Here is a 20,348-nt window from a genome sequence, read left to right as displayed (position 1 = left end):
GAATTCATGCTTCCAGAAATTATATGAGGAAATTAAACAGGCAGGGCATTTTCTGGCCTGGTCGGTTAAAAAGAAAAACGGAACTGCTGGGCTATCAAAACAATTTTTGATAAGACTAAAAAACAAACAATTACGGCAGCCGATCAGATCAGTAAAGTGTTTCTGGATCATTATGTAGATCTTTATGCTTTCACTCTTAGTAGCACACCAGAAACGATTGATGCCTTTCTACATCCAATAGAGCTAACCATAATCAGTAGCGAGCTTCAATTTAATTTGCGGAAGTTAAAGAAGCCATTCAATCATTGCCTAATGCCAAGGCATGCGTAAACAATGGCCTACCAGCCACATTCTATAAAGTATTCAACAGCTTGCTAATTTTGTAGTTGTGCTAGTCAGTGAAATTATAGAAGGATGTGAAGTGCCCAAATTATTTACAGAGGCGCTTACTGTGAGCTTTCTTATGAAGCCTAAACCACCCTCACAACCTAGCTCGTATTCCCACATTAGTTTATTAATGAGTGACTATAAGCTGTTCACGAACATCATAGCACCAAGACTAGCCCCCACATCTCCAACTGTTGTGCATGGTAACCAAAACGGATTTCTGCTCAGAAGACCAATGTCACTGAATACAAATTTCTTAGTGCAGGTGACTGATTATTAATCCAACAATAAAATCAAGGCTGCAATAACTATGCTTGGCGCCAAAAAAGCTTCTATCTTGTGCGGTGGGAGTTACTGTTGCCATCTTACTTCGCTTCGGATTCACCTCGAAGCTAGTCCAGCTGCTGAAAAAGTTATATGCCAGTGCTGAGGCACAATTTATGAATAACTCCCAGGCAGTAGGGCATATTTCTATAAGGAGAGGTACAAGGCAAGGGTGTCCGATGTCACCTGTTCTTTTTGCCCTCTGTATAGAACCCTTGGCAACTGCGCTAAGACAAAACCCCCAGGTGAATCGCACTAGATCATTTTTGAGTAAACAGCGAGAAACATGTTGACCAACCATTTGAAGTAACACAGGGGACCCTGTGTCTACTCACACTATACTCCCAATTGTGAGATTTTGTGATTATTATTTACAATTTCTGTTTTGTTGGGGAGTTTAGACATTGTTTTATTGTCTCCCCCCTTGTTGTTTTTAATCATGTCAGAGGTTCAACATCCGAATAAATTGCATTCTACCTCTAGTCATTTTTAACTGCCTTCTATACCAATCCCAGATCAGTGTCTTTGACTGGCTGTTCATCATTTGCAAAAGATCTCCGGCAAGGAGCCCCCCCCGTGGGGCCCGTCAGGCATTGCAGCGCCGGCCTGACGAGAAGCATAGCCCTATGATGAAGCATGTCACGGATGGTGAGTGAGGGCTCTTGCTTCAAACTAATTGGATTTCCAGCAACCTGAATGGAATTTTGAGAGAAAAACCTTTTTGAAACTGTGTATATCTGTTTGATTGTGATTACTATTGGGAGTAATATACACAGGACCAAGATTTTGTTCTCCGAACCTCCCACACGTGCCCCTCCTTTTTGTTGCTGTTTGATTACTTTTATCCTAAACTGCAAACATATCAGTGTTCTTGCAAGCCCGGTGGGGCTGGCAGCAATCATTGCTCAGCAGAGTAGACATCTAAATGCTCAGATACACACATTGTGGCATACGCAAGTCGAAGTGTGTGACACAGAACATGCCTATTCCCACCTGGAAAAAGGAAACTCTAGCTGTAATATGGGTATGTGAACATTTCCATGTGTTTCTGTATGGAAAGCATTTCATGACTGGCAGAGACCATCAGGAGCTGCTCACCATTTTGGGCAATTCGAAAGCCAAGAAGCCTCCTCACATTGAAAGGTGGAGGTTGCATTTACAAGAGTACAACTATACAATTGTGCACAGGCCAGGCAAGAATCAAAAGCCTGCGGACTATACCTCACGAGTACCCCTAGAGCGGCACAGCTTAATTTTAAAAGCTACTGAGGAATACATAAAGTTTATTGTAAAGTCGAGTACGCCAGTTGCTCTGTCATCAAACAGATTGAAGCTGCTACAAATGCCAATAAGAACACGCTTGATCTTAAAAATATTATTTCAGCATAATCAAGGAGACAGTTTTCAACCTCTAAGCGATGATGTTGAATTTAAAAAACATTGAAATGTCCAAGATGAACTGTCACTAGAGAAGGCACTGTGCAAAAAGGATCCCAGATTTTCATACCTGCGTGTTTCAGACAGCAAGTAATTGAAATCGCTTATGAAAGACACTGTGGCATTGTAGCCACCAAGAGGGCCCTGAGAGATCAAGTATGGTTCCCCCGGTAGGAAAAGGAAGTTGAGAGGGAATTAAAGGACTGCCTTTTTTGCAAAGTCACTTAAGGTGACCTAGGATCCACTAACCATGTCTGATCTTCCTGCACATGTGTGGGAAAGAGTATCCGTAGACTACTTTGGGCCTCTGGCAAATGGATAACATTTTATGTTGGTCACTGACAAGCATTCCTGTTTTCCTCTGGTCGAGGACGTCATCAACAACTCACGACAAAGTTATTGAGTGGTGGATGACATATTTGCAGGGTGGTGCAAACCAGACCTCTCGAGTCTGACAACAGCAAGGAGTGTAAGGAGTTTTTGACTAAACTCAATGTTAAGCATCAGAAAAGTACACCCTTGTGGCCTCAGGCCAGTGGTGTCGTGGAATGGTTTAAAGGACACTGAAATGAGTGATCCAACATGCATTGATGGAGGGAATTAGCTGAGTCAGGCATTATGTCAAGCCCTCCGTGCCTACTGGTTGACTCCTCACTCTCCCACTGGTCAGAGTACTCCCACCATGATGTTTAGGAAAGCTATAAAAAAATATTACAGCAGTGGACCCCTGAATTAACCCTGATTGATGATGAAGTTTGTGCGACTTACACTGCGTCAGATGAAGACATATGCTGATCAACATCATCAAACTCAGGACATCATATTTGACCAGGGTGACTGGGTTCTCGTCAAGCAAAAATGTAAGGGAAAGACAGATCCTCCTTTGTAAGTTGTGGAGTGCGAGAGACACATAATGGTGCACCATCACAGCAATTCCATCACAAGGGAGTCACATTTCAAACATCTGTCTGGCCGATCATCACCCCCTGTTGCTTCCAGAAGAGGCTGTTCCACCTGAAAGTCCTGATACAACACTAAACTCTGCACCCTTGGGGTAGAATTGGGGTACAGCTCAACTACCTACTAAAACACGGTCTAGCCAAACTGTGTAACATCCTATACCGCTGATCTAAGAAATATAATACTAATTTTTGTTAATGTCCTTCTTGTTTGTGTCTTTTCTTTAACAAGGGGGAGATGTAGTGTCTTAAGACTGTAAGCATTAAGACCCAGTGGTCCAGGAAGGACTCAATGAAGGGATTACGCAATCATTCTGAGAGGTATTAAGCTGAGGTCATTAACGTAATGAGATAATGAGAATTCAACTGAATATTGTACGCTGATTAATAAAGACATTAACTACAGGCTCCGTGTGTGGCGTGTTATCATGCAAGCTCCCTGCCTGGGGAGGACACAACACATACTACTTGGAGTGCTGAACTTCCACCTGGAAGACTACTCCGACACAAACTCAAAAGCACTCATTGAAGACCTTTGGAAGCTTGGGACTCACTGAGTAAAGGGACCTACCTTTGTCCTCGGACACCTCCTGGACCCTATTTTCACCTACTTCCACACCATCTGAGTCAACGAGTCCACACCAGTCCCCGGGACAGACCAGACCCTCACCAAGACCCTCACCAAGTTCAGCATCCTCGCCCGATCCAGTGTAGGAGGCTGGCCTGGTTTAGGGTACCAAAGGTACTTACCCCTTATACTAGATCCAGTAATCCCTTATTAGTGAAATGTAGTCAGTGTCTAGAAGCCAGGCTGTCTAGAGGTAGTTGTAGGGAGAGCAGCCAAGGCTGAACTAGGAGACATGCAAAGCTCTTGCAATACCACAGTAGTCACACAGTACTCACACACATGAAAGACAATTCTCAGTGTTACCAAAAATAAAGGTAGTTTATTTTAGTGACACAAGGCCAAAAATACCTTGGAGACTATACTCATCTAGAAGGTAAGTAAATTACACAATATGTACACTAGTAACCAAAAACAGGTAAGTAAATAGTCAGAAAATAGTGCAAATAATGAAAATCACAATAGGTTGCAATGGGCCTAGGGGGAAAACAAACTATATACTAAAATAGTGGAATGCTAAAGTTGGTTTCCCACCTAGGCAAGTGTAGTGTGTAGAGGGGCGCTGGGAGTGTAAGAAAACACCAAAGGTAAATAAAATACCTCAGAGCCCAGGAAAGCAGGAGTAAAACACAGCAAGTTTCCTAAAACACACTAGAAGTCATGATAGAAGACAGTGCAAGAACCAGAAGAAACTGCAAGACACCAACGATGGATTCTTGGACGTGAAGACCTGTGGAAGAAGTCCAAGAAGCACTGAAGAGTCCAGGGAGAACAGGAGCCCCTGCTAACCCAGATGAAGATGCAAAAGAAGAACCACCGGTAAGAAGACAAAGTCAGTATTGCACCAAAGAAGATAAATGTGAGTTCCTGGTTGGTGCAGAAGATGTGCCACGCTGTATGGATGAATGCAGTCTGATTTCATCACTGGATTCCGCAAACAAGCCTTAGTAAATGCAAAGCTCACGGTTTACGGAAAATGGCACTGCCCGGGCCCAGGAAGGACCAGGTCAATTCTACCCAGGAGGGGGAGACAGAGGGGGCTCTCAGCAACCCAGGGAGCCCTCAGAAGAACAGGCAGTGTGCACAGGAGTCCCACAGCACGGGGACAAAGGAGTTGTAACAATACACAAGGGGATCCCACGCAGCCAGAGAACAACTCAGGAAGCTGAGCATCGCAGGATAGAGTGCTGGGGGCCTGGGCTAGGCTGTGCACAAAGGAATTCTTGGAAAAGCACACAGAAGCCCTAGGAGTTCCGAAACACACAGTGCACCAGGGTACTGTCTGGCACGGGGAGGCAAGCTCTTACCTCCACCAGATTTGGACAGCTGGACCTTTAGACAGTCAGGGTGTCACGTGCTACTCTTCGTTTATGACTCTGGCCAACTGGAACTGCAGAGTGGTCTTGATTCTTGTAGGTTCTGCCTTGACCAAGGTAAGGGCGGCCCTTTCTGGTAGCCACGCTGCTGCTGACGATGGAACGCCAAAGGCATTCCGTGTCCTCCAGAAGGAGTCCCAGAGGAAAAAATCCCAAAGGGAAAAACCTCTATGGCTGTAACTCTCTGGAACAAAAAAATAAGCAAAAAGGTAGGTCTTCCAACAAGAAAACAAATACTGGAAGAAACTGGAACAGGCGGGGAAAAAAGCTGGAGAGAAACAACCGGAGCCATGATCACCTCCAAAGGAAGTGTTGCAGTGCAAGGAGACCAAGAATCACTCTCCTTATATACCCTAAAACAGGAAATGACAGACAGGAAGAAAAAATACACCATGTTGGATTCGGAAAGGACCATAGGAGAATATAGAGAAAGGCGCCATTTTGGAAAAGGGTCCTAAATCATGCAGGGAAAAAAGGGTAGGCTTCTAAATGTAAAAAAGGAAAGAAAGAAAACAGGAGAAAGAAGAGAAAAAGAAGAAAAGAACAGGCTACACCAGGTAAGTGAGGGGTCTGGGGGAGAAAGTGCCCACTCCTAATTTCGAGGGTGCGCCGTGCCTAGAGCTCACTGAGGCCCAATGCCCACTTTAGGGCCTTGTGCGAGAAAATACAGTTGAGAAGGGGCGCGGGGCGCGGCACGCGCGGCCGCCGAGAGTATGAACCGCGGGTTCAGCCATGCCCCGAGCCAATCGCTCTGCTCGGGTTGCAGCGTGGCGCGACACAGGGTCACTTCAGTCCACCACCTGTGTTCCAGGATCCATGTTCGTCATCAGGAGAGGGGACCCAGAGTACCGGTCGTTGCTGCAGAGTGGTGCCTGCTGAAGCAGGGAAGTGACTCTGTCACTCCACGGGAGATTCCTTCCGTTCTTTTGGTGCAGGATGAAGACAGGCAGTCCTCAGAGCGTGCACCACTTGGAAACTGTTGCAGTTGCTGGCATTGGCTGAAGTTTTGTGTAGGCTCTCATTATCCTAATGAGACTACTGGATTTTGGTGGCAGAATTGCCTGTGGCGTGGGGGACTGAGTCTAACTCACTACAAGTGACACCTGTCGGCCTCATCCAGGTTTTGCTCCAGCTAACTAGCAGTGCCTCATCTCTACCCAAGAGCAGGGATGATTGGGCAGCTGAGTGCATGACACAATTGACTCCTCAGGGAAATCGTGGTCACTCAGATTGCATCCGTTTTTCTCAGTTACATTAGTCTCACGTATACAAGGACAAGCAGAGGCAGTATATGCTTCAATAAGATTTTAATGAAGCAACTTCATCTTAGATAATAAAGCATGCACTGCAATAACCAGGACGATGAAGCATGACAGGATTAGACTTGTGACAAGGAGAGTGAAGCATAGCAATAACGCTACCATATTGTCACTAGAGTCAATTCCTACCTAGGCTATATTAGAGCACAGCATGTTAAGCTCTATTTCTGCCCTTCAGGTTCCCCTGGGAAGACATCATCCCCAATACCTGAGCAAAGGCCTGAAGTCTGCATAAGCAGGGAGGACATGGATTAGCATTTCAGCCTGGACTATTCCCGTGAGGAGCAGAGTCAAAACTGATTTGCATATGGCTGGGTCTAAACTGAGGTGGCATGGTGAGCAAAAGAATAATGGGTGGAGTGCTATCCTGAGCGATTGCCATTGGGTATAATTATTGAAAGCATTCCTCCCATCACGTTTTGTGTGGTTTGTCAAGGGAGACAAGAAGTATAAGCAGGTCCCAAATGTTATGTTTTCTATTCACAATCCACTCTAATGGTTTCTCAAGATCACACCAAACAACACAAAAAATACACCACTAGTGGAGGATAAGGGTTAGTCCACCTTAGGTTACTTTTGAGGACTGGTTCCAAATGTTAGAAGAAAAAAAGAATTAGTGCTGTGTCAACAGCAATCTCATGGAGAACAAAATTAGAATAAAATATCAAACCTGATTGGCAGATGTACAAAAATATTTTTCAAGTATTGCAAAGTTGATAATCAGAGAAGCATATCATCAAATCTTTGCAATTTGGGCAAAAAGAGGTGAATAATTCTGGTGGATCACCCACTACAAGTTTTAAGAAGACATCCCGTCCCTGAAAATATAATCCTGGTACCACGTTGATTCAGTGAGAGTGCACACCGACTCTGGAGGGGCCATGTAAGACACCAGGGTTAGAAAAAAAGCTCATTAATTAAATTGTGTGACCCTCAAACTAGCACTTCTCTAATCAAGAAAACACATTTTGCCCTACCTTCGGATTATGGGAAATCTGCAGAAATTCATGAGTCAGACAACCCAACCTCCATATGAGCCAAAGAAAGGGCCTTTGACTTATACCAATTGTGCACTCACAATCCCTGTGCCAGCACGTAATTTCTTCTAAACTCTCCATATCATGAAATGGTGACCGAGGAGGGTTTCCAAAGTAATCAGAACTTACAGTTGCTTTGGTTACTGGAATTAAAGGATTGGGTCAGTGCACCCTCCATATGCTTGCCTGATTTAAATCACATGTTTCTCTTTTGTCCTACTACTTCTTATCATATTTCTTCCCATCCCCCACATCTGAAATATGACCTCTTCCATACCTCACACTGATTTCCAAGTTTCGTGATACGGATGTCCAGCTGCTGGTTCTGCTCTCTGGTGGCACTGCACTCTGCCTCAAGGCGTGTCTTCTCTAGTTGCAGAGTGTTAAGCTGGCTCTTCAGAGCTCGGTGTTCGGTCAGCAACTCCTCCTGCTCCTGTCCTGCCTGGCTGAATGACTTTCTCAACCTGGAATGACACAGAGGAGGGACAGTTTACTCCAACTGAGCAATATGCAATGTAAAGCTAGAGAAGGAGGTAGTATATGGTACATTCATGGTGCTAAAGTCCATCTGCTAAGGACTGGGAAAAAGTAAGCCCTCTGGTATAGGACAATGCCGTGACTACAAAAAATTACATGGATTGCCCTACCAGAAAAACAAATAGCTCATTAAAGGTGATTCTCAAACACTGTATGGACACAACACAAATCCAACAACTACATTTAACAAAAATAAAATTCACACACAATCACCAAAAAAACTACTGATAACCAACCATAAAACCCACCAAACACATAACAATACCTTCCAAAGAGGGCAACCAAAAACCAGATCAATATGCCACAGACTTAGCCATCAAAACAAATAGAAATCCACCATGTATAACCACCACACACCATGTAAAACTAACCAAGAAAAAAACCTATAGATACCCAGACAGGATAATCTAATTCTAGCATTTCGATACCCCAACAAAACCATGCGGGTACTGTAGCATTTTCTCCCGGTACCTGCTGAATAACAAGGCCACATACGGAGCTGTAAATCACACATCTTTATTCCTCTGCATGTACCTGTAGACCCCAACATTCTAAACCAAATGCTCATAGATTCCATTCTAGTAATTACGTCACACAATGGTATGGAGTCCTCGGGAAGTCAGAAAGGTTCCGTGCTTTATCATGCAAGATACTACAGCTCCCCCTCTGTTAAACTGCATTTTGTTTTAGAAATTTTGAGACAGACACAAATATCTACATACATAGAGAAACATGTATAACTATATCTCTTCAATTAATCTTCTTGGCACTTTGATCTGTCAACCCAATCCGGTTACTGGAAGCTGTAAACAATCATCTTAAATGTTGAAGATTGCCAATGATAGTAACAAATCAGCAACAGTCATTGAGCTCTCAGAATCAGTCTTTCTTTTGCCATCTCAAGTAGAAGACCGATGCAACACAGGCCTGCAGTGAGAAAAGTCTCTTGTAAGGAACTTCCCACGTCTTTGGGTAGTCACCATGTGCCCTATGGGAGACACTACTTGAAAAGATGCAGCATCATAAGGAGCACCAGATTTTCTTTTCCATAACTGTTGAGCGATCACCAAATCTCTTTTTCGGAATTAGATCTTTCTCATCTTGTCTGCAAACATTTTCATTCTCTATTTTTTAACCAAGTCCCTCGTACAAATCAGTTTTTCATTGCAATTCCTATATGTGGTCCATTGGGGTATCTTGGTTGCCACTGCTCTCTTAAACATCAAAGTCACGGGACTTTCTCCTGTGGTCAAGTGGGATGTCGAACAATAAGCTTGTAGAGTTGTTTTTAGATTAAGCTTCTCAAGAGTTGCATGCTGCACTGCTTTCTTTAGCATACTCATAAACCGATCAACATGTCCATTGGCCGGTGGCCATCGGGGTGTGATCTTATGATGCTTTGTGTTGAGATGCTCCAGAGATTCTTCAAATTCTGTGCTGCTGAACGGTGGATCCATGTCAGACTTCACAAGGGCTGGTAAGCCTCAGTTTGCAAAGATGCCATCAAGTTTTTTGGTTACTCAATCGTCGTGGATGAGAGATCTTCAACCAAAGGAAAACATGAATATTCCTCTATGATCATCATTAGGTGATGCACATTGTCAAGGGGACCAAAGAAATCAATGGTGATTCTCTCCCAAGCATGTTTAGGGAGTTCTGACATATTCCGAGTATGTTGTGTAACTCTGGTTGACAGGCAATTGTGTATGTGACAAGCTTTGAGTTCCTTTTCAACTCTTTCATCTAGGTACAGAAACCAAACTCAGTCTCACAGAGCTCTCTTTGTAGCAACAATACCACAATGTCCTTTGAGCTACTTCTATCACCTTTTGTCATAGACTCTCAGGAATCAGGAGCCTCGTATTATAACTCCTTCCTGAGTTATGGACAGTTCTTGTACTTTTGATATTCACTATCATTAGTGAAAGGTTGAACATGTTTGTTCTGTGACTGATGTGCAATTATGTCTTTCAACTTTAGTGGGTCACTATCATGACTCGTAGCAGTGACAGTCTGGGCCTGCGATACAGCAGCTTGTGTACTTGACTTAAGAATGAAATTGATGGAGGCCTCAGCCGTTTTGGATGGAGTACCATGACTTGAATAGGCACTCTCAAAAAGTACTCAGCAAGATTTTGATCCTTTCTGGGAAGATGCACAATTTATAATCGTATTCTTACAATTGTAGTCACCATCGTTCATTTCGAGGAGGCATCTTGGCTTTTAGATTGCCGAAGATATCCAGCAAAGCGTGATGATCAGTCACCACTGTAAAAGGCTTTCTGTACAGGAATACATGGAAATGTTCACAAGCCCATAACACAGCTAAACTTTCCTTTTCACGCTGTCAGTAACTTCTACCGGCATAGGCCACAATATATTGTCATGCATTTGGGCATCCACTATGCTGTGCAAGCATAGTGCCTAACCTAACAGGACTGGCATCAACCAAAATCTCGGTCTGCAGCTTTGCATTGAAGTACGCCATTTCCATACCATTTTCAATTGCATGTTTGATACACTTGAAACTCTTTTCACTTTCTCTTGATTATTTGAAAGAAACACTTTTCTTTGTTTAATCTCGTAATGGAGCACTGACAGTGGCAAAGTCCTTTATGTATCGTGGGCAGCAGCTGGCCATTTCAAGAAAAGAAAGTACAACTGAAACATCTTGTGGGGCCTCAGCATTAGTCAAGGCTTGGACTTTTGCAGGGTCAGGCGTCATGCCTCAATCAGAAAACATATGGTCAAAGAATTCCAGTTTTGTCTTATTGAACTCACACTTGTCTGCATTTAAAGTCAAACCTTCACCGTGCTCCTTCTGTGTAGCTTCAAAGACCAACATGCCATTGCTGTAGTTAAATACATTCACAGTAGGTTGTAAGATGGGTTGTATGATGTCTTGAAAAAGTTCAGCTGCTGATGACACACCAAAACTTAGGGCCTGATTTAGATTTAGGCAGAGTGGTTACTCTGTCAGGGTGAGGGATATCCTGTCTGCCAAAATCTAAATCTAAATCCCATGGTTTCCTATGGGATTTAGGTTTCGGCGAATGGGTTATCCATCACTGTTGTGACTGAGTAAACCCTCAGCCGAAATCTAAATCAGCCCCCAGGTCTATTGCATCTTAACAAACCAACATGTGTAGCAAAGGTTGTAATATATCTGCAGCTTTCTTCTAGTTCTAACTGATGATAACCTTTATTCAAATCAAGTCAAGGGAAGATCTTGACATCATTCAATTACGTGATCATGTCAGCAATGTGCTGCCCTGGATGTCCCTTTCGTTCAATCGGTTTGTTCGCCTGGTGCATGTCAACACATGTGCGCACAGCACATTCATGGTCCCTTTTAGCCACTACGACTATGGGAGAAACCCACGGCGTTGTACCAGTGGAACGTTCAATAATGTCATGCTTAAGTGATGGTTCAAGTTCTTATTCAACAGCTTCCTGTAATCGAAAAGCAACTCATCTGTGTCTCTGAGCAACAGGACAGACATCCTCATTAATATACAGCTTTACATTCATAGTCTTTAACTTTCCTAAACTTTGAAACAATGAAGATAATTGACTTACAATCTCGTGATGAGCATTCTTGTTGTAATTTACTGAAATTAGTCCCATGTCAGCAGCCGTGTTGAAACTGAGCAAACTGACACTTGCCGCTGTACCTTGAAGAACATTGATTAATGCTTCTACCTTTGTTTTCTTATGTTTCACCACTGTCACCATAAACAAACCCTTATTCCTCATGGGTGTTAAGGCAGCCCAAGTGTACACTTTAGTCATTGAAGGCGTAAGCCACAGAGACAGACAGTTCATTATACTTTTCTTCAGACATGATATTTATTAAAGCAACACCATCAATAACGAAAGGTAATACGGGTAAAGGAGATACACAACAGGAAGAAAGTTGCTCCACTGTCCTGTTAGCAAATGTTAAACAGTCTTCTAGATAGTTGTCAACTTGTCCTGATCCCCACTGACCCACAAAAAGTTGCGGGCAGTGAGGACCAGGTTAGGTGACAGCTGCTCTACAGACACTGTGGCAGGTGTCATCTGTGCTCCTTTAACAAAATAAAGCCCCTGCCACCCAAAAATGTTACTGCAAATATTACATTGATATTATAAATGATGTAATCTAAGAAGTCATGAGTGCCATAATCTGTGGGGAAATTAGCGATGAATGGTGAGGGCACAAGTTATAGTTACCTTAGGTCACAAGTTATAGTTACATGAGATAACTTTAACTACATCATGTGAATGCGAGCCTAACTATAACGTCCCTGTAACCTTTTGTTTTTTAAGTGAATTTCCATGGTTTTTTTAAGATTCTATTTTCTAACTATAACTGTTCACACACCCTTTAGAAAAATGCATGGGAAAAAGCAGTGTGGAACCCCCTCTTTTCTCTGTCCCCGATTGACGGTCACCCCGAAACTTTCCATACAGATGCTGAAGTGAGCATCACATTTTTGGGGCAAAATTTGTGGAAGATTCATCATCCAACGCCAAAGTTATTATCAAAACAAAAAACGTTTTTTCTATAAAAACTGGGTCCTAACTATGACTACCTAGTAGAGACCGACACTAGGTAACACACACACACATATATATATATATATATATATATATATATATATATATATATATATATATATATATATATATATATATATATATATATATACATATATATAACAATATATATATTTACTAAAAACGTAAAGGTTACAGGGATGTTATAGTGTTATAGTTAGGTTCAGATTTTACACAAACAAAACTATAGAAATTCAGCAGTTATAGCTATAATTATGTGAAGAAACAATTACTCATGTCCTAACGTAAGTGTAACTCATGCACAATTTTTTCATCAATAGTTTCGTTGGAAATGTTATAGTGATATTTTCAATGATGTCATAAAAGATGTCATAACTGATGTGGGATAAATAGCAGTGCATGTCAAGGGCGCAAGTTATAGTTACTGTAGGGCACAAGTTATAGCTTATTGAGAAAAGTATAACTGCTGAATTTCTATAGTCCTGGGTGAGTAAAATCTGAACCCAACGATAACGTCCCTGTAACCTTTGTTTTTTAAGTGAATTTCTAAGGTTTGTTTTTGGTATTTCCTAACTATAGCATCCCTGTAACCTTTGAAATTTCCAGTGAATTTCTAGTTTTTTTTAACTTAAGTAATATTTAATTACCATACATTATACCAGGCCCTGCTGCCAACCCCCCACATGCAGCCAATCCCACCCCATACTTGGCCATCCCCCCTAAAGGCAGCCAACCCGGGAGGGAGGCATTTAGCCCCCTCCCCAGGCTGATTGGGGCCAGGGGACTGCATCCCCCGGGGCCTGCCCCAGATTTTTAGGGAAAGGAGGTAAGTGCCCCCCCCACACCCTCCCTGTGCCATTTTTGGCCCCGGGGACCCCATACCCTAGTGCCCATCATTGGATTTGTGGGGGAAGGGGGCACGCACCATCCCTCCCCAGGCCAATTTCTGGCACCGGGTACCCCATCTCCCAGGGCCTGGCCATATTATAAAGAGGGAGAAGGGCAAGCATTCTAAGCTCCCTGGGCCATTTTGAGACTGGAAATCCCATTCCCCAGGGCCCTCAACCTTTTCAAATGAGCAGGGGGCAAAAAGCCCCCCTTCCTGGGTCAATAACAACCCCGGAGACCCCACCGTCCAGGGCCTGGCCAAATAATAATTGGGGGAAGGGAGCCACACGCCCCAACTCCCATGGCCGATTCTGGCCCAAGGGACACAATTTCCAAGAGCCAGACTAATCACTCTAGAGGGAGGGGGTGCTCCATGTTCCCCTGTCCCGGGCTGAATCCGTCCGCAGAGACTGCATCCCCCGGGGACGGGCCAATAAAGTGTGGGTGCCCTGGAGTGCACCAAGCGTACCCACTGTATCCTTGTTGGGCACCCCAATGCCCCGCAGCCCCAGTCGGCTCCCTGCCTCAGGGGGTAACCGGCATTGCTATTGACTTTCACTCGATTTAATGAACTGCTGTAAAATTTTGCAGACCTACTGCAGTTTTGTGCACTGGCAGATGATGCAAAGTTTTGTGGTAAGTAGTTAAAGAGGATGTAGGAATCTGGCTCTGTATATACTATATCAAAATTAGATATAGCGTGCACAGACTCCAGGGGTCCCCCGGAGGCTTATCAGAGACAAAAGTAGATAATACTAATGCTCTCTTTTAAGGTAGTGTGGTCGAGCAGTTAGGCTTATCATAGGATAGTGCAAAGCGTTTGTTGTACACACACAGGCAATAAATGGAGCACACAGTCAATGACTAACTCCAGGCCAATAGTTTTTATATAGCAAACATATATTTTGTTACTTCATTTCTAGAGCCACAAGATTCAGTCTGCAGGTAAGTACATTTACAAGTATCCAACATATGTATCAATACCACTGTTTCAAATTGGCAAGTTATACACTTTTTGAATAAATAGCAAGAATCTGTTTTAAAAGTTGACAGTGCAATTTTCAGAAACAGTTCTAGGGGGTGAATAAAGGTTAGCACAGTTTTGAGGTAAGGACAAGACTTACAGTTCCAATCTTCGGGGGTTAGGATGTCCATAGGTTTGGGTTCAAGTTAACCCCAAACACCCATCACCAGCAATACGGGGCTGGCCGGATGCAGAGGTCAAAGTTGAGGTCGATTTAACATTGGCTCCTATGAAGACTGGGGGCACGCGGAATCAGGCCTGCTTGAAGGTAAGTACCCACATGTTAGGAAGGCATACCTGGGGGGGTTTAAAGGAGCGCCGGGGGCAAAGTTCAGCACCATACACACACACTCAGCGGTGCAGGGGCGGCTGTGTGCAGGGTGCAAACACAGCATCGGGCTCCCAATGCTTTCCTATAAGGGGGGCCAGTGGGGCACAAAGATGCTGCAAGTGAAGTCCAGGTGGTCGATTCCGGGAAACCAAAGGCTGGAAAAGGAGGAGGGCCACCTGCTGGAAGTTGCTGTACCAAAGGTCGGATTCCCCAAGGCCAGGGAGCTGCGGGTACATGGGTACCTTTTGGCGCTGGGAATCTTCATCTGGTTCTGTCGTGGTCAAGGGGGTCCTTCGGATTCAGGCTGCAGGCGTCATTGTGTTGGACAGGAGGGGTCAACCCAAGGTAGGCACTTGCTCAGAATTGCCTGAGGACCAGCTCTACATGGTTGGGCCATCTGGACATGGGTCGTGGGCGTTGGGTGCAGAGTGGGCAGGACTCGCAGATCCGGGGCGGTCCTGGAGTCCTTGGATGGAGTTTCTTCTTGAACAGGGCTGCTGTCCAATGGAGTTCTTGGTCCTCTGGGGGTGCAGGCAGTCCTCTTGAGGCTTTTAAGAGGTCACTGGTCCTGCGGGATGCGTCACCCTCTTTTAGCAGGGCTTTAGAAGCTGGAGACAGGGCAGTAGGACTGGGGCCAAGTCAGTTTGCATCTTTATTCTTCCCTGCTGGGGGTCAGCTTAGCAGTCCTTCTTTCTTCTTTCATTGCCTGACAGAGCCAATGGCTACTGACCCTGAGTGTGACTACACTCTTCTGGTTTCCACTCCGTTTGGGGAGGGGGACACAGACCTAACCCTATTGGTCCCTGTCCACCAAACCATGATGGAGGATTTTGCAAGGAGGGAGGTCACTTCAGCTCTGGACACCTTAGGAGTGTGCCCCAGCTGAAGTGGTCATGCCTCCTTGTTTTCCCTTATTTTCCTGCCGGGTTTGCTGCCAAAACTGGAGCTTTGCCCGGGGAGGGTGGGCATTTTTACTAGCTGGAGTGCCCTGGGGCACTGTAACAAGAGGCCTGAGCCTATGAGGCTCACAGCCAGGTGTTACTGTTCCTGCAGTGGGGAGGTGTGAAGAACCTTCACCCAGTGCAGGCTTTGTTTCTGGCCACAGAGAGCGCAAAGGCTCTCACCCCATGTGGTCAGAAATCCACCTGGAGCGGCAGGTTGTAACAGACTAGTCAGTCCTGTACTAGCAGTTTGGCTAACATACAGGGGGCATTTCTAAGATGCCCTCTAAGTGCATTTTTCAATAATCTAAAACTGGCATCAGTGTGGATTTATTGTGCTGAGAAGTTTGATGCCAAACTTCCCAGACTTCAGTGAAGCCCTTACAGAACTGAGAAGTTTGTAATGACAAACTCGCAGCCCATATACTCTATATGGTCACATTGCACTTACAATGTCTAGGAATGTACATTTTGGTCACAAGTCTGCAAAACTCGTAATAAAGCCCACAATCTGTTCTGCAAATATTTCTTTCCACTGTAAGAAGGATGACTAAGACATCCAAAATTGTAGCTAGTGAGGAACATGTGATGAGAGAATGACATTGACCTAACATGAGATAAAAGAAAGTAAGTTACGTACCTGTAACTGTAGATCTTCAGTACTCTGGTGTTGTTCATAGAGTCACATGCTTGAATCAGTCCCCATTGTCGAAGTGGGAGTCCCTTGGTACAATAGATGGCAGTAGTGAAAAACGTACATAGAAGTTAATGCTAAAAGACATTCACTTTAATAGCAAAGCTCAGCCAATCATGTGACAGCACCATTTAGAACCCTCGCCACAGAGGCTCCAGACTCTACGGGGAATAGACTGGGTTCCATGTGAATCTATGAAAGATACCAACACTGGAGAACTACAGCTACAGGTAAGTAACTTATTTTCTTCTCATGTATTGGATCTTTCATAGATTCACATGCATGAATCAGAATAGTCAACAGTTAGTAGTTGTAAATAACAACATCACAAGTAAATTGCGGAAGGTGAAAAGATAGAACTGTCTCACCTTACTGAAGTAGGTGACGTAATACTGCTTGACCCACAGTTGCATCCGTTTTGTCATCCAAATCCAGGCAGTAATGCTGTTTAAAGGTGTGCCTGCTGGACCAGGTTGCTGCTCAACAGATCTGCTGAATGGCACACCAGCAAAGATAGTCGAGATGGCTATAGTGGAATTAGCCTTAAAGTTGCGTGGTAAGGCGATGCCTGCCTGTATGTGGCAGAACTGGGTGGCTGTTGCAGTCCATCTTGCTACAGTGTGTTTGGTCACTGGAAATTCCCTTTGTAAATTTCCGTTGCCCATGAATAACCGATCAGTTTGGCAGAACTGCCTTGTTCTGTATAAATAAAATTTTATGCATCCCTTAATTTCCAAAATAGGCAGCAAATTTGTTGCTGTTGTTTGAGGATTGGGAAAGAAAGTTCGCAAATTATAGGCTTATTAAGGTGAAACTCCGAAGGAATTTTTCGTATATACCTGGGGTTTGTTCTTAAGATGATAATGTTCTGTTTAAATTGAAGGAATGGATGTCTGATGGTAAATGCTTGTATATCACTAACCCTTCTTTCTGAAGTTAGTAGCAGAAGCAACAACGTCTTCCATGTAGATATTTTAAGTCTGCTTTGTGGATTTTCTCAAATGGATGTTTCATTAATTGGCTCTTGCTACATTGAGATGACAAGCAGGAGGAGGTTCATTCACCAGAGGGAAAACACTGAACAGTCCTTTGAGGAATTGTTTGATAATTCTTGCCTACCAAAGTGAAGGGCGGTCAGCTGTTCTCCTAAAACAGGAAATCGCTGAAAGATGTACTCTGATAGATGAATGTGTGACACCATTTATTGCCAAATGTAAGAGATGCAGCAGGATCTTCTTTGAATTTGAAGAAATCGGATATCTACTTTTATCTTGGCACTAAAAAACAGAAATGTGTCAATTTGAGTTTATATGCTTTATTGGTGGTGTCAGCCCTGGCTTTGGCTAGCAGCTCCCTGCAGTCTGTCAGGATATATTTGAGTTTACAATTTAACTGAATTGAGGTCGACTACAGTAGCAAAGTCAGATTGGGATAGAGAACCTGGCTATCGCTCATCATCAGCAAAGCTTGAATTGGGCTCCCGTTGAATGTATGTCTGTTCTGACAGAAGCCGGAGCTCTGTGAACCAGAAATGTTTGGGAGATCTGGGAGCAATAAGGATCATTCAGCATTGTTCTCTTAATTTTCTTGAGGATTGTCTGTATCAAGAGGACTGGAGGAAAGCATAAGCAAATATTTATGACCACCTTACCACAGCCCTTTCTGGGATGCCAGCTTGCGTAAAATTGGCATTTTCTGTTGGTGATGGTCACAAACAGATCTATGTGTGGCTTGCCCCACAGAGCGAAGATGGTGTCCTGTGCTTGCTGACTGAGCTCCGATTTGTGGCAGCTGGTAGTTGCCCTGTTTAATTTGTCCGCCAACACATTGGTTGCTCCTGGCACGTGTTCTGCCTTGCGAGTTATCTGATTTTGTAGTGCCCACTTCCAGATTATTTGTGCCTGTTGTGATAGGGATGATCATCTGGTTCCTCCTTGCTTGTTGATGTTATGCATGCTGGTGGTGTTATCCGTTTGGATTAATACGGAAGAGCATGCTATTCTGGGAAGGAACGCTAATAGGGCAAGGTCTATGGCTTTGAGTTCAAGGAGACTGATATGGAATTCGTTTTTGGTTGTGCTCCATTTCCCACTGACTCATTGGTCTTGGAGATGAGCTCCCCAACCCTCCAATGAAATGTCTGTTGTTATGACAAAGTCTAGTACCTGAGTTAGAAAAGACAGCCCCTTGGCGATGCTGCTCCTTTGAGCCCAGCATTACATTGATGTTACCATTCTTGGGGTAATCTGAATGATATCAACGAATGACCTTTGAACCTGCGTCCATTGCTTGTCTAGTTCTTCCTGCAATGGGCACATGTGCAGCCTGCAATTTGGTACTAGAGGAATGCAATAGTATATTCTACCCATGAGCAACTTGAACTGTCGAACTGAAACAGACTTTTTTACACTGAATATTTTTAGATAACTGTTGAATCCTGGATTGCCACTCAGCTCAGACAAATGCTTTGTTTTGGGAGGTATCGAGGACTGCACCTGGGAAAGTCAGCTTCGTTGTTGGGATGAAAGATGATTTCTGCTTGTTTACTGTGAGACCCAAGTTCCTGCAAAGGGCAAAACGGAGTGTGGTATCTGCTGTGGCTTGGAGAGATGTTGGAGATTTTATTAACCAATCGTCCAGATGTGGAAATAGCTGCACTCCCTTCTGCCTTAGATGAGCTGCCACTGGAGCAAAACACTTGTAAATATAAAAAGGACTGATTTTAGTCCAAAGGGGAGGACTCTGAACTGGTAGTCGGTGCCAGCTACCTTGAATCGTTGTTATTGCAACGTTTCGGATGAACTGATACATGGAAATATGCGCCCTGTAGTCTAGAGCAGTCATGTGGTCCCCGTGATTGAGCAGGTGTAAAACATCTTGCTGTGTGACCATGCAAAAGGACTGTTTTTTCATGCACTTGTTAAGCTTATCAGGAAGAAATATGAGTAGAAATCGATTCACCTCTGAGTCTTCGGGACCTGTTTGATCACCCATTTTGCTATTATGATGGATATCTCTAGCAAGAGTTGTTTAGATGGGGAGTAGGTGCTCCTTTTGGGGGGACATGTGGTGGATTGTTGGTAAATTTGGGTGTTTGTCTTTGAGCTATGACATCCAGAACCCAATTGTCCATTGTTAAGAGGAATCATTGATGAAGGTAGTTTGATATCTGGCCCACATGTTGTTTTCCAAAAGTGTGGAGGGCAACTGGCACAATGTCAGGTCATTGCTTTCTGGCAGTGTCTCAGCCTCTGGTAGATTGTTTTCCTCTTGCTGGTTGTTTATATGCTGCTGCAGGTGGTTGCCTGTATTGCTGGGTGTACTGTGAGCGATCCTGGCTCTAGTAGGGTTGGAACTGGGGTTTAAAGATTTGAAAGCCTCAAAAGGAGAATGAACCTCTGCTGCTAACTCCCAAAAAGGGTTGGCGTCTTATTTGCAATGTTCCCAGAAACTTGGCTGTGTTGGTATCAGTCTTGATAGCCTGGAAAGCATCATCAATATGCTCAGCAAACAATGCTTCACCGTCGTATGGCATATCTAACATATTGCTTTGAACCTCTGGGGCTTTGAATCTCTCAGACTTTCAGCCAGCCTTGACTTTTTAGCACAGCTGCTCCGGCTAACTGTCTAAAACCTATAGAGGAGATATCTATTGTGCAGTCTATTATCTCCTATGAAACCCTATCTCCCTCTTAGAAAATGTTCTTGGTGTCAACCTTTGCTTCTTCTGGCAATAGGTCTATGTATTGAGCCATATCAGATCACATTTGTCTGATGAACTGTCCTAGGACTGCCAGGGAGTTGGCTGCTTTGACTTTGATGACTGTCATGCTGGAGAAAGGTTTGCCTATATTATCTAGGCGACGTCCATCCCTATCTGGTGTGTTATAGGGGCTGAAGGATTCT

General features: G+C 43.9%; 1 protein-coding gene across 1 annotated transcript in view; it reads right to left on the bottom strand.

Moving 5' to 3' along the window:
- The window catches only part of LOC138259410 (girdin-like), a 632,998-nt gene that overhangs the window by 116,386 nt on the left and 496,264 nt on the right, over nt 1–20,348 (bottom strand). Inside the window, exon 22 of the mRNA XM_069207157.1 lies at nt 7,742–7,928. Coding sequence (XP_069063258.1) covers nt 7,742–7,928 — 187 coding nt within the window. The remainder of the gene's footprint in view (nt 1–7,741; nt 7,929–20,348) is intronic.

Source organism: Pleurodeles waltl, chromosome 9 (assembly GCF_031143425.1).
Source record: "Pleurodeles waltl isolate 20211129_DDA chromosome 9, aPleWal1.hap1.20221129, whole genome shotgun sequence".
In the NCBI taxonomy this organism is placed as follows: Eukaryota; Metazoa; Chordata; class Amphibia; order Caudata; family Salamandridae; genus Pleurodeles; species Pleurodeles waltl.
The sequence above is the reverse complement of the archived record's forward strand: the minus strand, read 5'-3'. Positions and strand labels throughout refer to the sequence as shown.